The sequence below is a fragment of the Lissotriton helveticus genome, chromosome 1_1 (assembly GCF_964261635.1).
Source record: "Lissotriton helveticus chromosome 1_1, aLisHel1.1, whole genome shotgun sequence".
Lineage (NCBI taxonomy): Eukaryota > Metazoa > Chordata > Amphibia > Caudata > Salamandridae > Lissotriton > Lissotriton helveticus.
Window position 1 is genome coordinate 701,254,432 of NC_136057.1, and position 27,107 is coordinate 701,281,538.

General features: G+C 45.1%; 1 protein-coding gene across 1 annotated transcript in view; it reads left to right on the forward strand.

The window, feature by feature from the left end:
* PPFIA2 (PPFI scaffold protein A2) overlaps nt 1-27,107 on the forward strand; it is a 2,034,471-nt gene that overhangs the window by 1,750,873 nt on the left and 256,491 nt on the right. Inside the window, exon 21 of the mRNA XM_078674230.1 lies at nt 14,062-14,155. Coding sequence (XP_078530356.1) covers nt 14,062-14,155 — 94 coding nt within the window. The remainder of the gene's footprint in view (nt 1-14,061; nt 14,156-27,107) is intronic.

The following is a 27,107-nucleotide window of genomic DNA, read 5'->3' on the forward strand; positions in this document are numbered from 1 at the left end:
ACAGCTGTGGGCTTGGGGTTCTGTTTTGATGTTAGCAAGCGGGTGCTTTTTTTGGACATTATGGCAGCTGTGACCACCTTCAGGAAGGAGGAGAAGTGCCAGCAGTCCTGTGAGGAGGGATAATATATGAGGGATGCTCAAGGGGCTTAGAGGGGCAGGCCAGAGGCCAGTAGGTGTGAGGATCGTTCAAACAGTCAAAAAATGAGGCAGGCCGGCAGGGGTGGAGCAATGTTAGACAGATGTACTAAGCAGCCCCCTCTGACCCCCGTAGCTCGGCCCTTGCCGCTCCACACCCTGCCACTCAGCACCTCAGGGTACATACACACATTCACCGGCCACCAGTAGGAAGAAAGGTTCATGGTCAAAGTCCGGGCCCCAGGGGTGTGGGGGGACAAAAGCCTGTGAACGTTGCATTGGATTCCGCGGTTGACAGGGGAGACAGGTCGTATGTCTCCCAGACCTTCCCTGTTTCCTGTCAAACCTAGTTGGGCCGCCTCCACGATGCAGATGAAGGCTCACTCTTGTTGTGGATGCCCGCTAATGGCGGTCACACTTGCCCTTACACAGGCACCTACTGCTGCCTGCTGCTGCCATAACTTAGGAGCTGCTTAACAGTGGCCACTTAAAGGTGGGGACCTCCGCACCTCCGAGCCGCAAAAAGAATGATCTGGCGGTGACCTGCACCGCGCCTCGCCCTGGCTCGGCTCCCACACGGCGTCCCGCACCACGTCCCGCTTCTCCGCGCTGCTAGTGCTTGCTCTGGTTTCTGAGGTGTGGACACAAACTGAAATATACACACGTTTTGGATTCCACTTCATCTAAATTCAGATAGACTATATCTCACATGCTAAAACGAATATAGGGGTAAAACCAGATATCCAGAGGAAAGAAATAGGAAGATTTTCTTAAGATGTCATAATACCAAAAAGCCAGATGAAAGAAATAGAAGGGTTTTCAGACATTAATGTTATTGGGTCTTTTGCATGAATGGCCCATTTTAATGGATCTGTTTCTTTCAGTAGAAGCCATGGCTAAGACAGAATGTTTCTTTTCATTTCTGAACATTGGATGATCACGTTCATGGCATAAAACATAAACAATTTAAACTAATAATTAGCTCCAGTTTTCTCATAAGTCAGCATCCATTATTATAATCATATTAACAGTGACGACAAAGAGCAGTGATAAACAAAACAATGATGGCATTATTCAAAGGGCAATTCCAATATCAATAATCACTTTGGATGTTCACGCGTTCCTAGTTTTGTGTTTGCATTGATAGGCAATGTTTAAAAGTCGGATGCAATTCAGAATGTGACCGAAAGGCGACAGAGCTGACAAAAGTAGACTGGAGATTTGCAAACCAAAACAGTGATATAAGGGTTTGAAATAAGGAGGATGATTCAATTGTGTTGGGATTATTTCTTATCATATTAGGGAGACTGAATTACCCTACTTTTTAGGGAACTTCATTGCGGAAAGATTTGCCGTAATTCCGAGTCGCCTGAACATCCATTCAGCAGAAACTCACTCTCTGGGACCAATGTCTTCTTCTTGCAGTATTTAGTCTCCCCGCCTCTATACCGTTCCTAATGTGGAGGTTCACTTTTTATTTCGGCGCATTACTTCAACATACCGATCAGGACCTCTCCTGTATGCAAATTCAGCCATAACACTGAAATTGTGTTTTTCAAAAGCCCACATACTGCCTTCTCTCTGTAGGTTTTGACTGGTCTGGTTCTATTTGCTTCCCAATACCCGAATACTTGCCTCCCACAGTAGATTCAACACCAGCTCAGTCAGTAATATCACCTCCACCATTTTTCTTTTCTTTGTTGGCAGAGAAGGACTATTTGACAAAGATCATACTCTAATTTTTCTATTCATTATTTATACTTATACACACTATTTAAACGCTCTCCTTTTAAATACTGGATTCAAAGATTCTGAAATCATGTCATTTGTCACAAGACCTGGACAATTTGGACTTTAAAAGTATAGTGTGAACCCGGATCAGAGTAAATAATATAAAATAGTATGCAAATGCTTAATAAAAATTCTCAATACGAATCGTACATTGATCCGTAAATAATAGTTGACTTTGTTTCATGCTTTGCACCTGCCTTTCCACCTCAGCCCCGTTTCAGCCACAAACACTTTGTACAAGAATCTGTCCGAAAGGCTTGACAGGCCAGGAACGATCAGAAAGGACTGAGGTCTTTTGCCTCTAGTGTCCTAGGGTCTCCATTCTATGGACCCTCAAATGTTTACTTTTGGGGTGAAAAGTCTTGGTGTGTTTCTTCTGCACACCATGGTTGCATGCAGATACCACTTGAGGTAACACTGTTTAAACTTTGACGTGTTATTGAAAGTTAAAGCCCTTTTGTACTTTTAAATGTCTTCCCATATGTTTTTCTTTTCTTTTATAGGTTATGTCCCTGATGAAGGGACTGCAGTCCCGAAATGCATTGGGCCTCATCATACCTTCTGTTTTAGAATTGAATATATTTTGTGTATATGCATAACTAATTGTACAATGTACTGTTTAAAATGTTGTTTAGTTTTTTTAAGACACAAAAAATGTTTTGGTGTTTAATACACATTTCCAAAAGTAGCATAAAAAAATAAAAGAAATGTTAAAATACAAATAAATACACTCTCGAGTAAAACGCAATAAATCTGGTCAAACAGGTCCTAATACTTATGCATACACATGTACTGTGACACGATATTGCTGGCTGCATAATTGATGGCTCCTGTTATAGATACTCCTATAGGGACGACAACTATAGCTAACCTTAGAATACTATCACTGAACGTGAAAGGGCTTAACCAGCCGGTTAAACGCCAAAAGACACTTGACTATTTACGAAGACAGCGTGGTGATATAGCCCTACTGCAGGAAACAAAATTAGAAGCAAAGCAATTTCACACACTACGTAATAAGTATTATACTGAAGTGGTGGGCTCTGAGGCAGTCTCAAAGAAGAATGGTGTGGTGATACTAGTGGCCAAGAATGCAAATGTGGAAATAGTCTCTAGTGCAACAGATACGAAAGGCAGATGGGTCTCAGCGAGACTACTCAAGGATGACACTGAATTCTTTGTCACAAATATCTATGCCCCGAATACACATGATCCGTCCTTCTGGGTAGGCCTAACGAAACAGATAAACTCCATCCCCGACACGGCTGTCCATATTCTGGCGGGCGACTTCAATCTCCCATACGACCCAATACTGGATAGAGACTCTAAATGCGTCTTCCGCCCGGGAAGAGCCCATAAGGCGTTCATGAAACTATGCAATAGATTTCACATGGTGGACACGTGGCGTTTGATGCATCCTGATGACAGAGACTACTCATTCTATTCCCCACCACATGACTCGTTTTCGAGAATCGACTACATACTCATTTCCAACAACGCGGTGGCAAGAGTTGAGGACGCGGACATTGCCCCCAGATTAGTCTCTGATCACTCCTGCATCTCACTTACGTTGTCTAATATTAAACCGACCACCCGTCAATCTATGTGGCGATTCAATGACACCATTATTAATGACACAAAACACAAAGAAACCCTTGACACTGCCATTAAAGACTTTTTATTATTAAATAAGAGGGGAGACACTTCAGACACCACCCGTTGGGAGGCACTGAAATCCACCATAAGGGGACTTATTATAAAAATATCGTCTGCAATTAATAAGAACCGCACTGCAGCCCTATTGAAACTGGAGGAAGACATTTCAAAACTCCAACACACATACTTGAGGAGTAGAAACCCTGAAGTCCTAACTGAACTGTCCAATCAGAAATACACCTATAATAAACTTATTAGCGAAAAGGCGGGAGTTTGGCTAGACAGGAGGAAGCGTTTCAAAATTTGTGACTCGAACAAAGCGGGGAAAGGACTAGCGGCTTATCTTAAATTTAAAATTCAAAAAAATACCATAGCATCATTGCTCGATGAAAAGGGGAATCCTAACTCTGATCCCACTAAGATTGCGAATATCTTCAAGGACTTTTACGAGAAACTCTATGCTAAGAACATGCAAGTGGACAACGAAAAAATGAAGAAATACCTCTCCAAATGCACACTCCCAACGCCTACGGCCGCAGAAAGAGACTCCTTGAATGAGCCGATCTCTGAGTCGGAGGTTATTAGCGCGATCAAATCCCTCAAAAAGGGAAAAGCCCCTGGACCTGACGGTTATACAGCCCAATTTTATAAAACCTTTGCCCATATTCTTTCAACCCCTCTCCTAGAGGTCTTCCACGAAATTAGCAATACAGGTAAAGTTACGGGGACTATGGCAGAGGCTGTAATTGCGGTAATACCCAAAGAAGGTAAAGACCACAAACTACCCAAAAACTACAGGCCTATCTCATTGATAAATTTAGATTGCAAGCTCCTAGCTTCAATTTTAGCAAATCGCATTCAAAAAGTCCTGCCGTCTCTAATACATCCCTCGCAAGCGGGTTTTCTGAAGAACAGGCTCTCGAGCGATAACACGAGAATCCTGGCTCATGTCATTGAAAAAGCGAAACTATTATCCACACCTACCGTCGCCATTACGCTAGACGCTGAAAAAGCGTTTGACAAAGTAGACTGGGCTTACTTAAATGCTGTACTACATAAATTTGACCTGGGCCCCGTATTTACCAAATTAGTCATGTCCCTATATGCCTGCCCCTCTGCTAGAGTACGAGCTGGCGGCGCTTTTTCCTCCCCATTTGGTCTAGAACAGGGCACTAGACAGGGATGTCCGCTATCCCCGTCCTTATTCCTCCTGGCTATTGAGCCTTTTCTATACTACATAAGGGAAAATTCTGACATCGCTGGAATCCCGTTCGCTGATTGTACCATCAAACTCACGGCTTATGCAGATGACGTGCTGGTCATGAGTGAACAAGCTGACAAAGCTATGCCAGCGCTAATGTCCACAATAGATGAATTCTCAGTTGTCTCTGGATACTCCTTGAACAAGGATAAAACTGAGGTGAAGTCTTTGAATAACCTATGTGATAAAACAATCCTGGGCGACTCCGGGCTTACCTGGCAGTCGAAGAGTTTTAAATATTTAGGACTGGAATTTGAAAAGGACTTGATATCCACCTTAAAGATTAACGAAGAGCTGCTCTATAAAAAAATACAAAAGCTATTAGACGGCTGGTCTCCTAAATTCCTTTCGTGGTGGGGTAGGGCAGAAACACTAAAGATGATGATCAGTCCTATGGTTAACTACATGGCATGTATGCTCCCCATGACCTTCACGGAAGACTTTTTACATAAAATTGAGAAATTGATCTCGGGTTTCCTGTGGAAAGGGAAGAAACCGAGAATTGCCATGAAAAAACTGCAACTCCCAAAGCTTAAAGGGGGATTAGGATTACCAAATTTCAGAAACTACCAGTCCGCCTTTCTCTGCAAACAGGGAGCCTCCTGGTTTATCGAAGACCCTGTCTACACGCCCTTATGGGTCAATATTGAAAAATCCTTAATAGGCAAAGCCCCGCTCTACGCTGTCCTAACAATGGACCTCACACACCTCACGAACTCTAAATACATCATGCTCAATACCAAGAGAGCACTTCTGCGGATAGATCGCGTTCATGCCTCTGGTCAACAAATCCACAACTCCTCCTCTGCGTCTTTATGGCATAACCCGTCTTTTAAAATTGGCGGATCACCCATCATATGGGACCATTGGTCTGATAAAGGTATTAACGTGGTCTCTGACCTATACGAAAATAATATGCCGCTGCCATTCTCGACTCTACAGGCTAGACACTCCCTGCTACCGATTGACTTTTATGCCTTCCTAAAGCTAAAATCAGCCTTATCCACTAGGGCATTCAAACTAGTGACGCCTTGGCTAAAAGCTATACTACCACACTATCAATCCTCTGGACATTTTGTCTCAAAAATATATAAACTACTCGCACCAACGGCCAACAAGTCTATGAGGCGAAATGAGGTAAAATGGGAATCAGAAACAAACAACACTGGAATAAGTATAGACTGGGTCAGGATACATGCATCAGCACTCACACACAAGGTGTCACCGATACTATCACAGACCAAATATATGATTATTAACAGGGCGTTTTGGACCCCACAGAGGCTATTTAAGGTTGGCCTGCGGGACACACCGAAGTGCTGGAACTGCTCCTCTGGGATTGGTGACCTTTCACACATGTTGTTCGATTGCCCCATGCTTCACACCTTTTGGACAAAAATCTTTGACTACATTGGACACACGTTTGATATACATCCCACAAGGGAATTCATCTATATTCTCCTAGGAGCCTTAGATCCATCACTTAAGGGGGACCATGACCGCCAGCTCTTGGACCTTCTACTTACATTAGCATGTAAGGTGATCCTATGCAATTGGAAATCAACAGGTGAGGTCTCCTTCAATGCATGGAAGGAGTGGTTGTCCTGCATTAGGGGCACTGACAATCCCGCTTTACACTCATCACCATGGCAGGTCACCAACAAAAAACTATGGTCTTCTTTAGACCAGGCCTCCTTCACCTTTGACCCACCATGAAGGTCTAAATGATGTCAGTAAACTTTAGGGTGCACGCTACATGAACTGTAATGATTATACCTTGTGCTCATAGACTTGACAATCCTATAACCATAAAACAGGAACAATGAAGTGTAAATGTACTATATGACTTGATTTAGACGGAGGGCTTTATGGAACTATATACAAATGTGAGTATGCAATGTTGGTACTTTATTTTTCGTTTATGTACACGTATTGTTTTATGTATAATCCATGTCTGATTGCGGTCTCTTTGTAACATGACGGTAACTATCACTTCTGCTACCATTTATGTTATTTTTCAATAAAAATATGATTTGAACTAAAAAAAAAAAATCTGGTCAAACAGAATTTTATTCATATTTTAGACATTACGTCTAAAATAGCTGTGCACACTCTAGTCCAAGTCACTTGGCCACCCTCCAACTTATGTTTCCCCTACAGATATAAACTGTCAGAAAAGGGGGCATGGCCAAGATGGCGGCGAGGTAGGACGCGATCTCCGGACCTCCTTCTCACCGTCAGCCAAAACCAGAGTCTTATAGCCTCTAAGAGAGCCGGGAAGGCTGATTACTACCCTGGAGGACTTCCCCACAACACCTGTGCCCTCGATGTCTGTGGTGGGTGGCTGGGGACACCAGGAATTAGCGGCCAAATTAGGCGGAGAGGAGAACGGTCCGGCCCGCTTGACTCGCGCTGCGGTGGACGCCTTGATGTAGGGGCAGCCCACATCGGAGACTGTCGAGGCCGGCTTCCAGAGCAAGGGCCTTTGCCGAGCGACCCGGAAGACAAGCGGCTAGGGTCCTGTGCTGCCTACCTCAGGACTTCTGGAGGCCGAAGTTCCAGAGAGCGGTAGACCCCGTCAGCGGTGTGGCCCCCGGACCCTGCCGAGCGTCTCAGGGGTCGTGCAACTAATCCGCCGTGGCCGGCAGTGATCGAGGTGAGATCCCCCCTCTCCCGCATCGGCGGCGGCGACTCTGACCCAGTGATGCCACAAACACTTGTGGTGGCAGCCACAACCGGCCCCTTAGGCATACGGTGGGGAGGAGGCCTGTGGCGCAGTCAGGGGATCGATGTTGAAGGAGTTCCCACGCAGCCTTGCACGGTCCAGCGGCCCCACTGAATCACTACCCGGGGCCGGGAAGATACACACCCTGCTCGAGTGAGGAGAGGCGGACACATAGCCCAGGCGAACGGAGTGAGCGGAGACTGAGGGGGAGACACGGCAGTGCCAGCAGGCTAGGGCCCTTCCGTGTCTACCGCCGCTTTCCTTCCACGCAGCGGGAGTCGCAGCAAGATCCCCGGCCTCGATTTTAGGGAAGGCGGTCGACCATCTGCAAGGTTGGGCCTGGAAGGGGCGGAGACCACACACACAGTGCTGAATTGCGAGGAACAGGAGCCCGATACCTGGCGGGAGCAGCTGGCGTTTGCCGGGGGGCTTCAGGGCACCTCCTGCATAAGTGACACCTGAGTAGGACAATAGCAGACCCTGACACCCTGTACAGCAGGTGCTTACCTCCCCGGCGAGGACACCTACACGTTGCCAGCCCGGACTGCAGGGGCCATTCCTTGGGGGACAGTGCAAATCCACACTCACGAAAGGCGGTGACTCGACCTTTCTCTCCGGGGAAGTGTGACCTCCTCCATGGGGGCCCGTTTGCACAAATCTGCAGCTTCAAGCACGCTCCACGCACCTTGCCCTGTGTCCTGAGTTGGCCCTGCATGGGGGCCTAATGCAGGCCTAGCACTGAGGAGAAGTGGTGGAGAGGGTACTCTGGGCCTGAGTGGGTGGGGCAGTGTTTGAGTGACATTCTGATGCACCGAAAAAAATACCTCACTGACAGCCTTAGCCATCGCCGGTTCTATACAACCTCCAGCCACAGGGCATCTCAGCGTCTGGTTGACCCCCGCGGTAACAACCTTATAACTCTCATACAGGTGGCACATACCCCTGTACCGTGTGGACTCTCGCTTCTGAACCTGTGGTGCACAGAAGGCCCTTACCTGGAAGTGTGTGGGGCCTGCCCCAGCCCCGTGAAAATGGAGGGAGACGACTGGGCCCGGCTTTGCTGGAAGAGATCCTTGGCCGCCCCTCTGCGGAACGCCGGACACCCACCGAGGGTGACCGCATATCGGAGCCCACGCAAATATGTCCTCGTCCAGGATGAGAAAGCAGAAGCCCCTGAAAGATATCTTTGGAAGAGCTCATTCCATCTCCAACTTAGCGACTGCGCCACCCAAAATGGCGACCCTGCAGCAATCCCCTAGTTCTGGCGACAAGCCCATCACTAAAGCTTTTTTGGAGTCGCTTTTAAACACTCTCAGAACTGATCTATAAACTGTGAAATCAGACCTGACAGCTGAGATAAAAGAGATCCGCTCGGACGTCGACGACGTGGGAGAACGCGTTGCAACAGTGGAAGACAAGAGCGACTCTACCGCGTCCGAAATTACCATGCTCCAACAGGAGATAATCCGCCTTCAGGATCAGTATTTGGATACCCAAGTCCACCGCGAGGTCTTAGAAAACAGGTCGCGCAGGCACAACATCAGGATCCAGGGCGTGAAGGCTTCAGATAATACCAAAGACCTCTTTGCTTTCACAGTGGGCCTGTTCCGTCACATTCTGGCGGTTCCTGATAGCACAGAAATAGTTCTCGACAGAGCACACCGAGTGGGCCCACCACACGCGCCCAACTCCGCCCCGCCAGACATCCTAGTGTGTGTACGGGACTTCAAAACCAAGGAAGACATCCTCTCAAAAGCGAGATCTCTTCACCCTAGCTCCTACAACGGTCACTCCCCAGTACTCTACCAAGATTTAGCTTTGATCACCTTGCAATGCCGCCAACAATTCCGCCCAGTGACGGAACACCTCAGGCAACAAGGCAGGCAGTACTCATGGGGTCATCCATTTCGCCTCATATTCCACTTCAACTGCAAATTCCATCAGCTGCGATCGCTCACTGACTCTTGCCAACTCCTGGGCTTGGCAGTACCTAGCGAGGAAGATGACAACCAAAGTACCAGCTCAGGGCCTGAGATCACACCCTCAGGGTGGCAGCGCCAGGGCAGACACAGACGAATCCGGAAGCCAAACAAAGCATATATAGCTAAGAGCCAGAAGGATGCGCTAGCTTCTGCAACAGAAGCCTTGGCGAGAACGAGCCAGACCGCCGAGTGAACGGCGAGGATTGCGTTTTCCCGGAACTGGCTCTCTGACTCCTCCTGGATGCTCCAGGATGGCGGACATTATTCTTGGAACTTGACTTTTTACCTTGTCCCTTTTATTATTGTTATATTTTGGACACTCAATTTGACTGTAATTTTTTGTTTTTTTAGTTATGTGTTCCCTCGTCCACCTCCTTCTGTTGCCCGTTTGCAATCTTTCAGCTCACGAGCCCTTAGCCCACCCTACCGACTCATGCTATTTGACATGACCTGCAGCATATACCTCAATTCAGTCTGATCATGGTCCCCTGATGCCACATGACTCACTCAGGGTCCTCACGCTTAACGCCAACGCAGATGTTCTCCTCTAACACCTCCAAATCGTCCAGGGTAGCCATACTGGTCTCCCGCTCCTTTACTGGCAGGATCCTCCAGAAAGAGGCAGAGATTAAGGGCTGCCTACTCACCTATCAGTTCTCACTGGGTGGAGTGATGTTCGTAGTAGGCTCTATATACGCACCTAACGATGGGCAGATTAAGTTCCTCCTCAATGCACTTCGGGAGGCAGCCGTGCACCGCCACCTATTGCTGGGCGCTGACCTCCATATTGTCTTTGACAATGACATGGACCGCTCCTGCCAGAGAACACATCAGGCAGGTGTCCTCACATCTACGGGGCGAGGCCACCTTCAGGACCTGGGGCTGCTTGACCTTTGGCGCCACTTCGACCCACGCACGCGCAGCTACACCTTTCACTCTGGGGCACACAAAACATATGCACGAATAGATTACTTCCTTAGCTCCTCCTCACTTCAGGCTCATGCACTAAGCGCCAATATTTTGACAGCCTCCCTCTCAGATCATTCCCCAGTCCTAGCCACCTTCCAACTGCCGCCTACAACGTGACCCCTCAGACACTGGCGCCGGCGAGACACACGGCTGCACCTCGCATTTGTAACTGAACAGGTCCAGAAAGCCATCAAAGATTTTGTCACCCTTAATGCTAACCCTGATACATCTCTGGTAACACAATGGGGGGGCACTGAAGGCAGTTATACGGGGATATTTATAGCTATATCCTCAGCCCATAATAAGGAGAGGAGCCGGAAGTGGGCGGAACTCACTCAGAGAGTTTCAGAGCTTGAACAGATGCACCAACCGGTGCCTCCTGTGCCTGGCGTCAGTTATGTGTAGAACGGAAGCACCTTGTGGCCCTAGACAAAGACAGGGCCCTCAGGCTTTGTCACTCCTATTATACAGGGGGGACAAATGCAGCCGTCTCTTGGCCAACAAGCTGCGGGAAGCTAGGCAGAGGCAAGGTGTCCACATTATTCAGACGCCGGGGAGGGGGAAATCAGTTTCTGATGATGCGGCCATAGCAGAAATGTTCCGGGATTTTTACGCTGACCTCTACACCGGGGATCCTCTAGATACCCAGAACAGCGCCAACTATATAGCAAAGGCTCGTATGCCCTTTCTGTCACAGGCACAGGCTGACCACCTAGACAGGGTTACAGATAGAGGAGGTCGTTTCTGCGATCTCTTGCCTCAAGCTGGGCAAATCACCTGGCCCAGATGGCTACACGGCTGCCTTCTATAAGGGGTTCTGCAGCCAGCTAGCCCCTATCCTGACAACTTTGTTTAATACTTTCGAACAAACGGGAGCCATACCGGGAGAAATGTTGGAGGCAGCAATAGTTGTTATTCCGAAACCGGGGAAGGATAAGACGGTCTGTGGCGCATATAGACCTATCTCTCTCTTAAACATAGACATTAAGATATACACTAGCATCATAGTGGCCTGATTAACTCCATATATGGCCCAGCTGGTTGAGCCGGACCAGGCGGGCTTTATCCCGCTGAGGCAGACCAGCGATAACATTAAACGCATTCTACACCTGATAGAGCGAGCGTCCCATACACAGGGAGAATACATGCTCCTGGCCATTGATGTGGAGAGGGTCTTTGACAGGGTGCACTAGCCTTACCTAGAGATGGTCTTGATGGCTGCTGGCTTTGGTGAGAATCTGCAAACCCGAATTTTAAATTGCTACCGTTCCCCCATGGCGACGGTCGGGAGGGGCACTAGGCAGGGGTGCCCTCTGTCACCCCTTCTTTTTGCTCTTGATATGGAACCCTTGTCGCTTAGAATTTGACAGCATCCTCTTATATCTGGGATTAAATTCGGTGGGGTGTCCACACCATAAGCCTTTACGCGGACGATATTCTACTCTCTCTCTCCTACCCGATCACGGCTCTGCGCGCCCTCTTTGTTGAGCTATAAAGTTTTGCACAGGGATCGGGACTTAAAATTAATTTGGATAAACCTCTAGCCCTTTATGTCTCCCTCTCCCCACACACTCTTACTCACCTGCAGGAGGAACTTTGGTACTATGGGCATTAACCGCGATTCTCTATCTAGGAATTCAATTGGCCCCCACCATACAGGCTACCACTGAGATTAACTATTCCAATATTCGCACCCATATACACAAGGCATTAAATAGGTGGAAACACTGCACAATGTCTTGGCTAGGAAGGATTGCGGCCACCAAGATGACCATTCTCCCTCAAATCCTGTACCTCTTCCAGACCCTTCCTCTTCGCCCCCCGCGGGGTTGGATCCAACATACTCAGGCGGACCTGTCGCAATTTATCTGGTACGGGCGCAAACCACGATTCCGTCACCAGATTGCGGTTCTTCCACCAGAGAAGGGGGGGGAGTGGGGGTGCTTGACTGTACATCCACGCTGCCCAACTTAGACATCTAGTGGAGTGGCACCGCCTGGAATCAGAGAAACACTGGCTGTTCCAGGTGGCAGGCAGGCCGCTGCAGGGGGTACCCTTTGTCCGTAAACAACATAGGCCTCCAAACCTATACGCTTCATACATTACAAGCACCATAATTGATTCCTAGGATCGCACGAATGTCTCCAACCAACTGGCCACCTTCCCATCACCCCTTACGCCGTTATTTGACAATCCCGACTTTCATCCTGGCACGGTTGTTTGTACTTATCAGGCCTGGCGCTCTTACCCCTGCTGGTCTTTGGGCCATCTCTTCGACATAGATGGCATAATTCCATTTCCACAGCTCAAAGAGGACTATGGTCTCTCCGAACTAGAACGTTTGCCATTTTTACAAGTCAGACACTGGGCAATGCATCTACATGTTAGACCACAGGCACAGCGTCTCTTGACCCCATACGAAAAATGGCTTGTAATGCGCACCTCTGAAAAGAAACTTATCTCCGACCTTTATAAAATGCTGCTAACCACTACCACCCACACATATAATGCGGGACGTTTCAGATGGGAAAGAGACCTAGGGAGAACATTAAGTCACAAAGAATGGGAAGTCATTTACCATAGGGCAAGGCACTCAGCCTATCACGTGGGCTTCACGGAGACCCTGACCAAGATTGCCACTTACTGGTACTACACGCCAGAGCGCGTACATCGCTTTGACCCACGCAGGAGCGACCTGTACTGGAGGGAATGTGAGGAGGTGGGTACCCTAGAACACGTCCTCTGGAGCTGTACATGTATACAACCATATTGGACCCAAGTTCTTGACGAAATAGACCTGCATTTTGAGACGCAGCTCCCACGTTTCCCTACTTACATCCTCCTGGGCCTGCCCAACCCATTGACATATCCACTTAAATCACGGAAGGGCCGGCTAATTGCTATTGCTCTAGGAGCAGCGACACAAAACATCCTGATACATTGGTGCTCTACCCAGCTCCCGACACACTCCGGCTGGCTCTAATGACTGTGGTTGGTGTTGGACATGGAGAAACTCACTCTTACGTTGGCTGGCAGAGGGTCTGAATTCCCTTTACTAGTGTCAGAGTTCCGAGAGCTCGGTATCTCCGACTCCTTCGCCTTCCAGAAACACAAATCCCAAGAAAAACTGTAAACAAAGACGTAGAACACTAGCCTGCTTCCTTCTTTTTCGGTGGACGAGGGGAGGGTGAGGGAGGAGGGAGGACGGGAGGGGGGGTTGGTGAGTTCTTTCAAATGTTTTCTTGTTTTATTAAGTTTTGGGGGCCCACTCCATGCTTATTACCTTTGGTAACAACATACATTGTGACCTTGTTGTCTCACATGCACTGATTTTACGGAGCTGAGAGCCTTGTCTTTTCTGTCTGTTTAAAAATCAATAAAAGTTTTAAACCTAGACTGTCAGAAAAGGGACGGAAGCAGGTTTATGCGGCCACCAGGTCGCCCATTCCTTAATGTCTGCTGCTGGTTGATTGGATGAATGAAGGTGGATGATTTAAATTTGTTATGGTTCAATGCAATATGATTCTCCTTTGTCATTGTAGGAGGTTATATGGATGCAGAAGCGGGGGCTCAAGATACTCTTGGATTGGGTAAACTTGGAACACAAGCCGAAAAAGACCGTCGCCTTAAGAAAAAGTATGTTTGGTTATATTTTAAATGTTTCCATTAATTTTTGTATGTTTTATAATTAATGTGCATGTTATCCAGCTAAAGGGATGTATCTTTTGATGGCTCAGTGTTATGTTATGTGTATATATGTGTATATAAAAAGCAAACTATCACCTGCAAGGGTATCATGGTGCTGAGAAGGAGGTAGGTTGGTTAATTGAAAAGCCAAGTCTTCAGTTTCTTGCAGAATTTAAGAACACAGTAGGAGGCACTGATGTGGAGAGGGTGGTTGTTCCATGCTTTAGGAGCAATTTAAGAGAATGTCCATCCTCCAAATTTGGTTCTGTGTATAAGTGGTGGCCTACGCAATGAAAAAGTGGTGGGGGAGGTGCGCACAGGAGCGGGTGCACAGAGGGGTTCATAATTGAAAAAAACAAACACCTGAAGCTGCCGGCTGCATAGGTCCTCACAGTTCTGCTGCTTTCTGGTCCCAGTGAACACTGGGACAGCAGCAGAGACTCCCTGTGCAATCCCTGCTATGAGAGCAGCACAGGGATTGGCCTGAGCGGGCTGGTTTGAAGCTCCGCTCAGGAAAGGGAGTCTGCGCTGTTTCTCCAACCTAGTTCTTCAATACATTCCGGTTGGAGAAACCCAAGTGTGCATGTGTGTTTGACCGACCTGAGACAGCCAGCCAAACACTCATGCACACTTATAAGTGCACAAATCAGTCCTCCTCCTCCCTCGCATGGCCCCAGCCTGCCCCACACTGCACACACTGGCTTAGAGCCGGAAAATGAAAAATGAATCAATTATAGTATATCATTTTCTTTTTCACCTGATGGCTCCAGGCCATTGCAATGATACTCCTCCACCATTGCAGAGGAGCCCCCCCTGCTCTGTATGCATCTGATATTGACAAGTAGGAGTCCTGCAGAGGTGTCTGGATGGTTGGTGGAAGGAAATGCAACTGTTCAGGTACGTGAGGCCTGAGTTGTAGAGTGCCTTGAATGTATGTGTGAGGAGTTTAAATTAAGATTGTGTGTGTATTGGAGGCTAAAGTAGTTCCCTGAGGTGTGATGTAAAGTGAGTTCTGTGTCGGAAGTTGAGGATAAGTCTGGCATCCTAGTTCTAAATGGTCTGTAGTCTTCCAGTGAGCTGCTTGGTGATCCCGGCATAGAGGGTTTTTCTATTGTCCAACTTGCTGATGATTAGGGCATGAGTGAAGATTTTCTTGTGTTGCTTGCAAACTATTTGAAGATCTTCCTCAGCATCTTCAGGGAATGGAAACTGGATGCAGTGAGGGCTTCGACTTGGACAGTCATTTCCAGTTTGCTGTCAATGATTATTCTGAGGTTCCTGGCATGAGTTCTGGGTGTGAGTGGGGGTTCATGTTCTGCCATAAAACCAGTTGTAGTCCCAAGGTGAGGTGTTCTTGCCGAAGATCACTACTTCTGTCTCGTCCATGTTGAGCTTGAGACAGTTGGATTTTATCCAATCAGCAACTTTAGTCATACAGGCAGTGAACTTGTTTCTTGTGCTGAGAGTCTTGTCCAAGAGAGAAAGTGTGAGCTGCAGGTCATCTGCATAAGGGCAGATGTTGATGTTGTGTGCGAGGATGATATTGACCAGAGGTATCATGTCTACATTGAAGAGGGTGGGGATGAGCAAAGAACATTGAGGGACTCTGCAGATAAGTTTGTGGGTTTCTGAGAAGGAACCAGGCTGACAGTGCGCTCCCTAGCCATTCAATATTGTGTAATTGTGTACAAATAGGTCACCTTCACTTAACTAGTACAATTGCTTTTCATCTTACTGTGCTCCTCGCAAATTGTGTCACACACTGCTGACATGTTTGAACACATATAATTAGGCTTTCCTGTTTCATTTTCAATTTTTTGTAAATTCTGGTTGAGTTTTTTCAGTGTTTTCTAGTGATTTCAATACCTTAAAAACAAGGGTTATCAGTGGTTACTCTTTTTCACCCCATTAAAAACAACAGAAACTGTGTTTTTTCGATGTTTATGGAATGTTATACTTTTATTATTGCTTGCTTTCTTCACTGATAGTGCATGGTATATAAAGAGTGTAAGTACAGTGCATATGAGGTCCAAATACATTTTTGCAAATTATGCATACTTATTGTAGTATACCGTATAATACTTCTTCAGTGAGTCTCTGTAAATGCATGCTCTCTCTTTCCTTCCCTTGTAAACTTTTATATGTAAAAAAGCCCTCTCAACATTGGCACTTGAGGCGGGCAACGCCAAAACAGCCACTACGCAATTTGCTAACTCTGGCCACTGATCTAGTTTGCCACGCTAATACTGGCGCACCTGAAGATTGCGATTCTCTGGGACAGGTTCTGCAGCATATGCGTTGAACTGGGCGTAAATGCCCTCAGAGTTATTGAAGCGGTCAAAAATGAAGCAGCACTTTTGAAAGTCCAGAGAAAACTCCCATATACGGAAGGGATCTAGAACTTGTGCAGAGTACCACAGTGTGGCTTCATTGACTTCAAATGCTGTGGTCGGTAAAGGACATTTCCATGCATTATTGCAAGCCATTTCTCATACATGGTAAAATATAGGTTCCTGAATTGCTCCTCAAAATGTCTTTGCTTACCAAGTGGCAAGCACTCTAACATGGAACATGTTGCAGTGCCGGAGTCGCCAAACGTTTCCCACTCTTCTGCCTACTCTCAAGGAGATGTTTCCCATCTATACGAATTATGCTGAACACTGGGTAGATAAGGGTGTTTTCAGACTCTAGTTTTTTTATTATGTCCACTGCAGCATTCATGTTTTACTGTCAAAATCTAATAATGCAATAGAGTGTACTTTTTTTTTACATCACTATCATTATGAGACAGAAGATCCTCACATTTGTTGCCTTTGGCATCATCACTCTGCAAAAATTCTATAAATAATTGCCACATGGATAATATAGCATTCACGGCCTCTAGGACTGAGAACCCCGGTTTAATGACACAGTTGGGATGACTCTTTCTTCAATGTCACACAAATCACAAAATCAGAAATATTTGTGTTGTAGTTCCCACACATAACAAAACAGTGCGCCAGAATGGGCTAAAAAGTCAATAGCATTCCTCAAGATTGTAAACATGCTTTCGGCATACCGTCTAGCAAGTGGCAAGGATCTCTTACAGGGAAGCACTTCAGCTCAGGTATTGATTTTGACAGGTCATCACAAAACATTTTCATATAAGTGGCTGAATCACTGCAAATACAAACAATATCACTCCACACTTTGTTGAACTTGTTAAGAACTTTTTGAAGTAGCATTCGAAGTGACACTGTGTTCCATGTTTTCCAAAAGTCTGGTGTCATGTATTTACCACTACCCAAGATGCTTGGTGACAGCACTCTTTTCACATATACCTGTCACTAGACCTTGTATTGAATGTTTAAAGACTGGTGTTTGGCAATACATCTACTATCAGTACTGACTCGCTTTAAAAGAGGGCTGATGTATTAAGAGGTTTTACCCATTCTCTGTGGGTAAACGGGATGGCACATAGTGGGAAAGATTCTTATGAAACCAGCCATTTTACCTATCACTAAAAAAATAAAACATAGCCAAAGTATCAAACATGATTTAGATTTGTTCTGATTCTCTACAATTTCTAAAATATTTAAACAAGACCTAAAACATGCTTCTAAACCCTACATCTTTAGACCAAAAAACACAAGACTGAAAAAATCAAAAGAAAGAAGAAACTAAATTTTAGTGACATACCTAAACAACAAAACTCAAAACAGAATTATATTAGCCCAGTCTTTTTTGCTGCTACCTTGTATAACACAGTTACATTGTATTGACCCCTTCAGGAAGAAATAAAAATGACCTTCACTCTCCTTTTCCTTTCTTTGATTTGAATGGCATTTAGTTTGTGGTTGTGCGGGTGTTTTTTCAGTGCTTATATGTTTACACTGGTGAGGGCTATTTCCCTTTCTGTGGGGTTTTATCAGTTATTATAGGCTTAAACCTAAAACAGGACAGCCTACATATAATGAAACAGTTCCCTATTGGATTAATAAAGTCATACCACAGTTGGCTTAAAACAATAAAGCACAATTTATTATTAGTGACTATTTTAGGTATTTCTTTACATCAGTAATTTAAAACTTATTCATTCACTGTCCCTGGTATACATTATACACTTAATATCAACGTATCTTATAAAATAGACAGAAATGTGTTAACTACATTAGGATGTTTTCATGTATCACTTATTTTATTTCAAAAGTATCTTATCCTTTATTTGGTTGCATTATTATTGTTATTATTGTTGGTCCATAGTTCTCCCTTTAAATTAGTACAAGTATGCAAATGTTCACATTTCCTGAAAGCTCTGCCCATTGGGCTCCGCCCTGTACACAATAGTAGTACGCATTGGTCTTCTCGCCTTTTGCCAGAATGATGGACAACTTAACAAAAGGTCCAGTTGAGTAGACATTTCGTGCAAAACTGTACACTCTTGTTTGATCAACAGGCTGGTGAGGTTCCTTTCTGGTCCTGATGCTCATTTCACAGAAATTAAACCTCAACAGGAAGAACTTACAAATATGAACGTAGCAGGTACCCCAGCTGAAGCTCCACTTCTGTAATGGGCAAATGATCCCAACTTCTTGGGCTTAGCAAAGGCAAAGCAATTGGGTTTTCTCGACCATTCGACGTTGAAAAACAATCTGAAATCCTTGGTGAAGGAGAAAACATTGTTGACCTGTCAAAGCACAATATGTAGTGACTGTGACAAGTGAGTTCTTGTTTGGCCTCTTCTGGTAAGAGCAGAGTCAATCGTTTTCCCTTTAAATGACTATGAGTATGAAAATGTGCAAAATCACCTGGCAGCATTGCCTGTTTGGCCCCGCCTCATCCAATTTAGTAATATGTAACTCACAATCCCATACTGCCACTAAATTAAAAAAAAATGTAAATCCGTAATTGTAAAGCGCAAACTACTCACCTTTACGGGTCTCAAGGTGCTGGGGGCCATTGTGGAAATGAGGTGAGCTATTGCCCAGAGTCACATGGTGCTGAGCTGAGCTGCCGCTGAAGCCGGGGATCGAGTCGTGAACCCTGTGCTCTGAAGTCAACTGCCCTGGCTGTTGCACCACACCTCCCTACTCACTCACACACCCACCCACACACCCATAGATTTACTCACTCACACACCAATACAACAGACCCATACGGCCACTCACACCCATTCTCCAAATCTACTCACACACTAACACACCCTCAAACCTACTCACGCATACACCAATACAGACACTCACACACCCACTCACAGACCCATACAGCACTAAAACACCCAGTCACCGACCCATACAGCCACTCACACACCCATAAAATCACTCACATGCCCACTCACAGACCTATATAGCCACTCACACACCCAGTCACAGATCTATACAGCCACTTACACACCCACTTTTTAAAGGATAAAGGTTAAAGTTAGGAAATAATATTTAAAACCTTCAAAATTCACAAAAAAACTAAGATTACAATGATGTTATAATTAGGAAATACAATTAAAAAAACTTCGAAATTCACAAAAAAAACAAAGGTTACAGGGACATTCTAGTTGGGCTCAGATTGCACTTGTACAAAACTAGTAAGATTCAGCAGTTAGTTGCCTGATCTAACTTTAGCTTACGCCCCTGCCATACATTGCTTACGACCGCACATATTACATCACTCATTGCATGGTCAGTGACATCACTAATTTTATAATTCACAGAAACATTAACACATCCGCTCATACACACACACAAACATACACCCACTCACACGACTGCTCACAAATCCACTCACTCATCCATAGATCCACTCACCCACCCATTCACTCACCTATACAGCCACTCACACAGCCACTCATACATACAATTACTCACACAACCACTCACTTATACATACAGTCACTCAGAAACCCACTTGTTCACGCATATTGCCACTCACAACCCTCACTCACTCTACCATGTAGACTCTCAACAGAGCCACTCACTCACCCATACAACCACTCATGCACCACTTACATACCCATTCACTCGGCCATACAGCTAGTGACGCATACTTATTCACCCATGCAGCTACTCAGACACCCATTTAGCCACCCATACTGCCACTCACACACTCACAAATACAGCTACTCACATACTCAGTCACTCACCCGTAAGCCTCTCAACAGAGCCACTCAATCACCCACACAACCACTTAAAAACCCATTCACACATCCATACAAACACTCACATGTCTCCTCACTCACCCATACAGGCACTCACAGACCCACACACCCACTCAAACTGCCAGTCACTCACCCATGGAGCCACTGACACACCCACACACCCACCCCTACTGTTACTCGCACATCCACTTTGTCACCAATACAGCTATTTACACACCCATTTGTTCACCTACACAGCCACTCATAAACCTGCTTATTCACCCACACAGCTACTCACACACCCACTTATTCACCTATACAGCCATTCACATACCATATAGTCACTCACACACCCACCCACACATGGATACACACAGTCACTCACATAATCTATATAGAAATAGTATTACTCATTAGAAATACACAAAGTATACTAATTTAACTTTGTGGTACCTTAGTATATATGTTTAACACTGAGGAACTGTTAGGAAACAGTCACAAATACTGGATGATGTCATTAATGATGTCATTTGAGATGTCATCAGTGAAGTCACTGACCATGTCATTAGTGATGTAATATGTGAGGTCATAGCAGTGCATTGAGGGGGCATAAGTTATACTTAGCTCAGGTAACTATAACTGCTGAATATCACTGGTTTTGTATCTGTGAGCCTAACTATAAAGACACTGTAACCTTTATTTATAGTTGTTGAGACAGCCGATTAGAAATGCAAGGACCTGGGTCGGGGTGATGTGTCTGTTCCGAGAATTGCAGTGGGCGATGTGGGTCTTTGCGATTGGCCTAATCCAGGCAGCAGTGCCGATGTGTCAGTTCTACTCGGGATGCTTGGCTCAGCTCTGCTGCCAACCACCTTAAGCCCACTTCCAGGGGTCCAGAACGGGGTTGGCACCACTTGGTTGGGCAGACTCACAGATGGCAGAGTCCAGGTGCAAGATGTTTGGAATTATGTTATGTCCCTGAAGCATCTGATCAGGAGACAAGCCAACTAGGCCTGGTAGTCACTGTGGGTTCTGGGTTCAAGAGATTCATGTTGAGTCCTCATCACCCAGTAAAGGGGACGGCAGGTCAGCAGAGCAGGAGTACAACAGATTGCAGTCCAGAAGAGTGTCAGTCCTTCTGCAACATAGCAGTCTTTCTTCATGGCAAAGCATCTATATGTCTAGAAGAGTACTGAGGTAGAGGTGTCTGGGGTCCTTTTATACACATTTGTGCCTTTGAAGTGGGGAAAAGCTTCTAGAGGCATTCCTTTGAAGTGCACAGATGCCTGCCTTCCGTCTCTTGGTCCCAGGCTAACTACACAGGGTATTCAGTCCTTTGTGTGGGTATAGGACACAGCCTATACAGCTGTAAGTGAAGCTGGACCCCTCTCCCCCATCCTGCCTATTCAGTCACAACTAAGCTTGCATTGTGTGTGGCTGTCTAGGAGGACTACATAAAGCCCAATTGCCACTTACTCCCAGTCATGTGGCCAAAGGCAGGTTGTAGGCACCAAATGGCTAAAGTATGAAAATGCCAACTTTCTAAAAGTGGAATTTTCAGCATTGCAATTTAAAATCCTACTTCACTATAAGTTAGGATTTTAAATTGGGAATTCCAGCGACACCAAACTTGAACCAGTTATATCTTCCCATTTGGAAATTACACTTATAAAATGTATGAGGTAATTCCTATATTATCCAATGGGACATATAGGCCTTACAGTATTGAGGAACAAATTTAAGAGTTTTTCACTAACAGGAGATTTAATACTTAAAAATACATTCTTTTCAAATACATTGCACCCAGCCCTCTGAACTGTTCCTGCCTAGCCTAGGGGTGACTTATAAGTATTAGAAAGGAAGGTTTGGGCCTGGCAAAAGGTCTATTTTGCCCGGTCGAAATGGCAATGGCAGTCCTGAGACATGGTTAAAGAGCTACTTAAGTGGGTGGCACAATCAATGCTGCAGGCCCACTAGTAGCATTTAATTTAAAGGCCCTGGGCATTTATTGGTACCACTTAACTAAGGAAATTAAGTTAAATATGCCAATTTGGGTATAATCTAATTCTACCATGTTTTAAGGAGAGAGCACAAACAAATTAGCGCTGGATAGCAATGGCAAAGTGCACATAGTCCTAAGGCCAATAAGAACAAATCCCAAAAAAGGAGGAGGAAGGCAAAAAGTTTGAGTGTGACTCTGCAAATAGGGCCATTTCCAAGAAAGTTCGTCCTGATCCTACCCCTAAACTTTCATATTGTGGAGTAATCTATGCAATAAAGCTAAGCCATTTCGAAGAAAGTTCGTCCTGATCCTATCCCTAAACTTTCATTTTGTGGAGTAATCTATGCAATACAGCTAAGCCGTGTTTTATTTATCATATTTTACTTAAGAGTTGTACAGTACTAGCTTAAATCATGTAATGGACACTATTAAGAAGTTTGTAACTAAAAAGAGTTTCATTCCAAGAAACATTGGTAAAGGAGTTATATTATCAAACCAGACAAAGCCACAATAATGAAATACTAAAAATGTGGGACCGATGCAGAACCTTTTTAATTTTATCATTGTTCGTACAACTGTTGAGGAAGTACACAAGTCATTATTTTAACAGAGAAAAACATTTATCAATTTCAGCTAATGACTTTGTACAGGCTATTAAGTCTAAGGGCCTGAATTATATTTTGGAGGACAGATTACTCGGTCACTACAGTAACGGATATCTCATCCGCTGAAATATAAATCCCATTATATCCTATGGGATTTATATTTTGATAGGCGAGATATTCGTCACCGTTGTGATGGAGTAACCTGTTCACCGAAATATAAATCAGGCCCCAAGTCCATAAATACCTGGGAGTGGACTCAGTATCTGGAACCATATTGAAGAACCTTCATGAATTACTTCAGGGACCACAACCAATTAAAGTGATGTTTTTTTCAGATCCTCATTCCTTGATAGTGACTCAATGTTTGTATGTCTTCTCCCCCATATATCGAGGGGTTCCTTACTCCAGTGCTTGATGATTATTTGGATGCTAATCCCCATTATCTTAAGTCAGCAGATGAAGAGGTATTTATGGGAGCCACATTCTACCAATAAAACAGCGAGGAGAGACAGATTGCTGCTCTAAAGATGATGTGCAGTAATAATGTTTTTGTTGTTTATACTGCTGAAGTTTCACGCACAAAACATAATAGCATGGATGAATTTTTAATGCAAAAATGAATGGAGTAACTGGAAATGTTCCAAGTTTTTAATACAGATGACCCCATGTCCACTCTTTTTAATGAACTAGGCTAATGGATAGATTCTTAATAATTTGCTGGTCTCCCATTTGCATGCTTTGGAAACATGAAAGCCCAAACATGCTAACATTTTGTGCAGGGGCACAGGTGATACCACATGACACAAAAGATAGTCTGTCTTTACTTTCTATTCTACAGGCCACTATGGACAGCACTAAACTGCTTGTGCTACATCATTACCAGAGCAAACATTTGTACATATGGGCCGTACCATGGTGCTCAGGTGTTTAATGTGTTAATAATTTCTCTTGTTTGTGTGTGGCACTGTACAGCTTTATAGCATCCAATGGGTAACCTCTCGCTATGGTGGGACATCATGCCTAAGCTGTGGGATACTTTCAAGGGGTCATTGTCTGAATTGGTTGAATAGTAGCATGGAAGTCATTTGCCTCCTTCGTTGTGAAACAACACGTTTCCTCTGTCTGCCATCCAGTGTTCAGTATACTTGAACCAAGGTTAGAGACCAACAAAGGCATCAAGTTCATTAACTGAGGTAGAAAATTCGGGGTAGACTGTCTGGCTTGGCATGGTGCATCTTCATATCAGTTACTGCCAATGGGCTAGGTCTCCTAATCAACAGCTCTCGTAGACCAACTAATAAATTCCTTAACACTTCTTTCACTCTTTCATCTACCCAAGCCATTTTGAAGATTTCATGTTTGCCTTCCAATTTTTGTTGTACCTATTTAAGTTATGGGGACCATTTGAAAAGGAAGCTTCATGGTAACAGTCTACTACATATGACTAGGTAGTAACTACCATTTTTATTTGAGGCTATAATTTTCAGCCTTCTTGATGTTTTCTACACTCCTTCTTCCATTTGCTCATTTCTAATCATGTCTATCATCACCTGAATCTGGCTCTTGCTTTTTTTCTGTAATTAACAGATATAAAGAACAAGTACTCTCTTATACAGTCTTCTTTGACAAGGAAGTCATCACCAACTCCTGTGGGCTCTGTTCAGTCTTCCTTTTTGTCCAATCTCATTTCCACTGGCTCGTCATTGTGAGTCCCCAGAGGGACCTTCATTGATCTGCTAAAGGGACTGCTTGTGAGGATTGATGTGGTCAGTTAGATTTATTGTGAGGGATGGGAAACCGATGTCCCACAATACAGACGTAACAACCTCTTAGTAGCTCAATTTTGTAGATTCATCTTTACCTCAAAATAGACAATTGAATCCCTGAGTAAGTATAGCAGAGAATGGTATGGTGACTGCTTCACCATTCTAAGAGCTTTGATCTGTTTACTACTTTCTCATTTTGTGAATGTTAAGACTATTAAAATCTTCATCCTTTCTAGGTCCTAGGCCCACAGTATCTGTAAATGTACTTGTATTTAAATATGAAAGATGCTAATATTTTACATACAAGTGGGGAAAGTCTTAGACAGCATGACTTTGCCTGAGAAACTAGGTATGAGTTATTATCCCAAGGCTTTATGACTTACCGGAAGTGTGCTTTGTTCCTTGTTTGATTTTAGAAACCTGTGTTAGATTGCTCCTATGTTTGGACCTCCCAAGTGAAGGCATGCCTAGAGGCATATGTATTGAATTGGTTAGTGTATTCCTTCTACCTCCTAAGGATTGATAGGATAGTGGGAGCTGTGCTTAAAGGCTTCTCTCTGTAAGATTCTGTTATGAAGCAGATGTTCTTTCCAATACTCTTCAAATATTTATTCTTTACCGCTCAAACTTTTCAGTTTCCCACAGCCACAATCTTTGTCCCAACACCAGCATGCCAAAACAATTACTAACATTGCAGGGACAATACAGTACAAGAGAGCTATATTTCCCGCTCTTATAATGTTTTAATGTAACACTGTAAGCATCAAATGCACCCCTTCACTTTCATATCCGAACAATCAGAGGCTCTTCAGAGATCAGCAAACCTCAGCTGTAGTTCATTCAAAATCCCACTCTACTGCCAGGCTGCTGCGGTATCCAGTCTTATCAGACCTAATACTAAACCAAGTCTGAGAGCAGAGGAGCTGAGCCCAGCTGGCGTTTGTTTTCCATTTGAGGGAATACTTTTTCCAGACTACTTATAAATACAATTTCTTGTTGTAAATAGGTATGCAGTGCACTGAGTCTTCCTATGAAACTCTAAATGCAAGTTAACCTACTCTGTGCTCCCATGGCATAGCGCATAGAAGTAGTCTTTAGAATGATAGATTGCCAGATTATATTTCCACTGAGGCAGAAATGTACATATTATTGATTGCTGTTAGCAACATGTGTTAGTGCTGTTTTAATGATAATCTGCGTGGTTATTTTACATGTCCTAAGCAACAGGATGAGACTGTTAATAAAACACTTTTACACTAAAGGGTCCATTAGGATGGCGGACGGACAAAGTCCTTCGGCCACCCTGTCGGGGGCAGGTACCGTCCACCACAAGGGCGGCGGAATCGAGCCCCCAATTAGGATGCACCCGCCACAGTGGCGGGCGGTGCTTAAAGCACCGGCCGCCGCAATGTGAAAAATGTTTGTTGTGCGTTTCACACCACAACATGACAGGCACCGCGCGGTGCCTGCCATGTTGTGCTCTGAAACGCAGGGGGGGTACCATAGGTACCCCACATGTGCACAGAAAAGGGGGTGGTGATGAACAGAGTGTCTGAATTAAGCAGACCACTCTTACCCAGTCCAAAGATCAGGGCTTGATCCATCACCGTTATTTATCTCACTGCCCCATCCCAGCTCAGAACCTGGCTATATGCAAATTAGTCTGTCCCTGGCCCAGTGCATCATGGGAACAGGGCAGACCAAACTACCAAGCCAATTCTTCACCAGAAAGGAGACAAGCTACCGGGGACCGGTTTCTGGCATTTCAGCCTCTTCGGCCCGGCTTGCTTGAATCCTGATGGAGCAGTGAGAAAGGGACTCATGTCTGAGTATACCCTGCCACACCTATAGTGGCCAAAAACGATACAGAAAAGGGGGTGGTGATGAACAGAGTGTCTGAATTAAGCAGACCACGCTTACCCAGTCCAAAGATCAGGGCTTGATCCATCACCGTTATTTATCTCACTGCCCCATCCCAGCTCAGAACCTGGCTATATGCAAATTAGTCTGTCCCTGGCCCAGTGCATCATGGGAACAGGGCAGACCAAACTACCAAGCCAATTCTTCACCAGAAAGGAGACAAGCTACCGGGGACCGGTTTCTGGCATTTCAGCCTCTTCGGCCCGGCTTGCTTGAATCCTGATGGAGCAGTGAGAAAGGGACTCATGTCTGAGTATACCCTGCCACACCTATAGTGGCCAAAAACGATACAGAAAAGGGGGTGGTGATGAACAGAGTGTCTGAATTAAGCAGACCACTCTTACCCAGTCCAAAGATCAGGGCTTGATCCATCACCGTTATTTATCTCACTGCCCCATCCCAGCTCAGAACCTGGCTATATGCAAATTAGTCTGTCCCTGGCCCAGTGCATCATGGGAACAGGGCAGACCAAACTACCAAGCCAATTCTTCACCAGAAA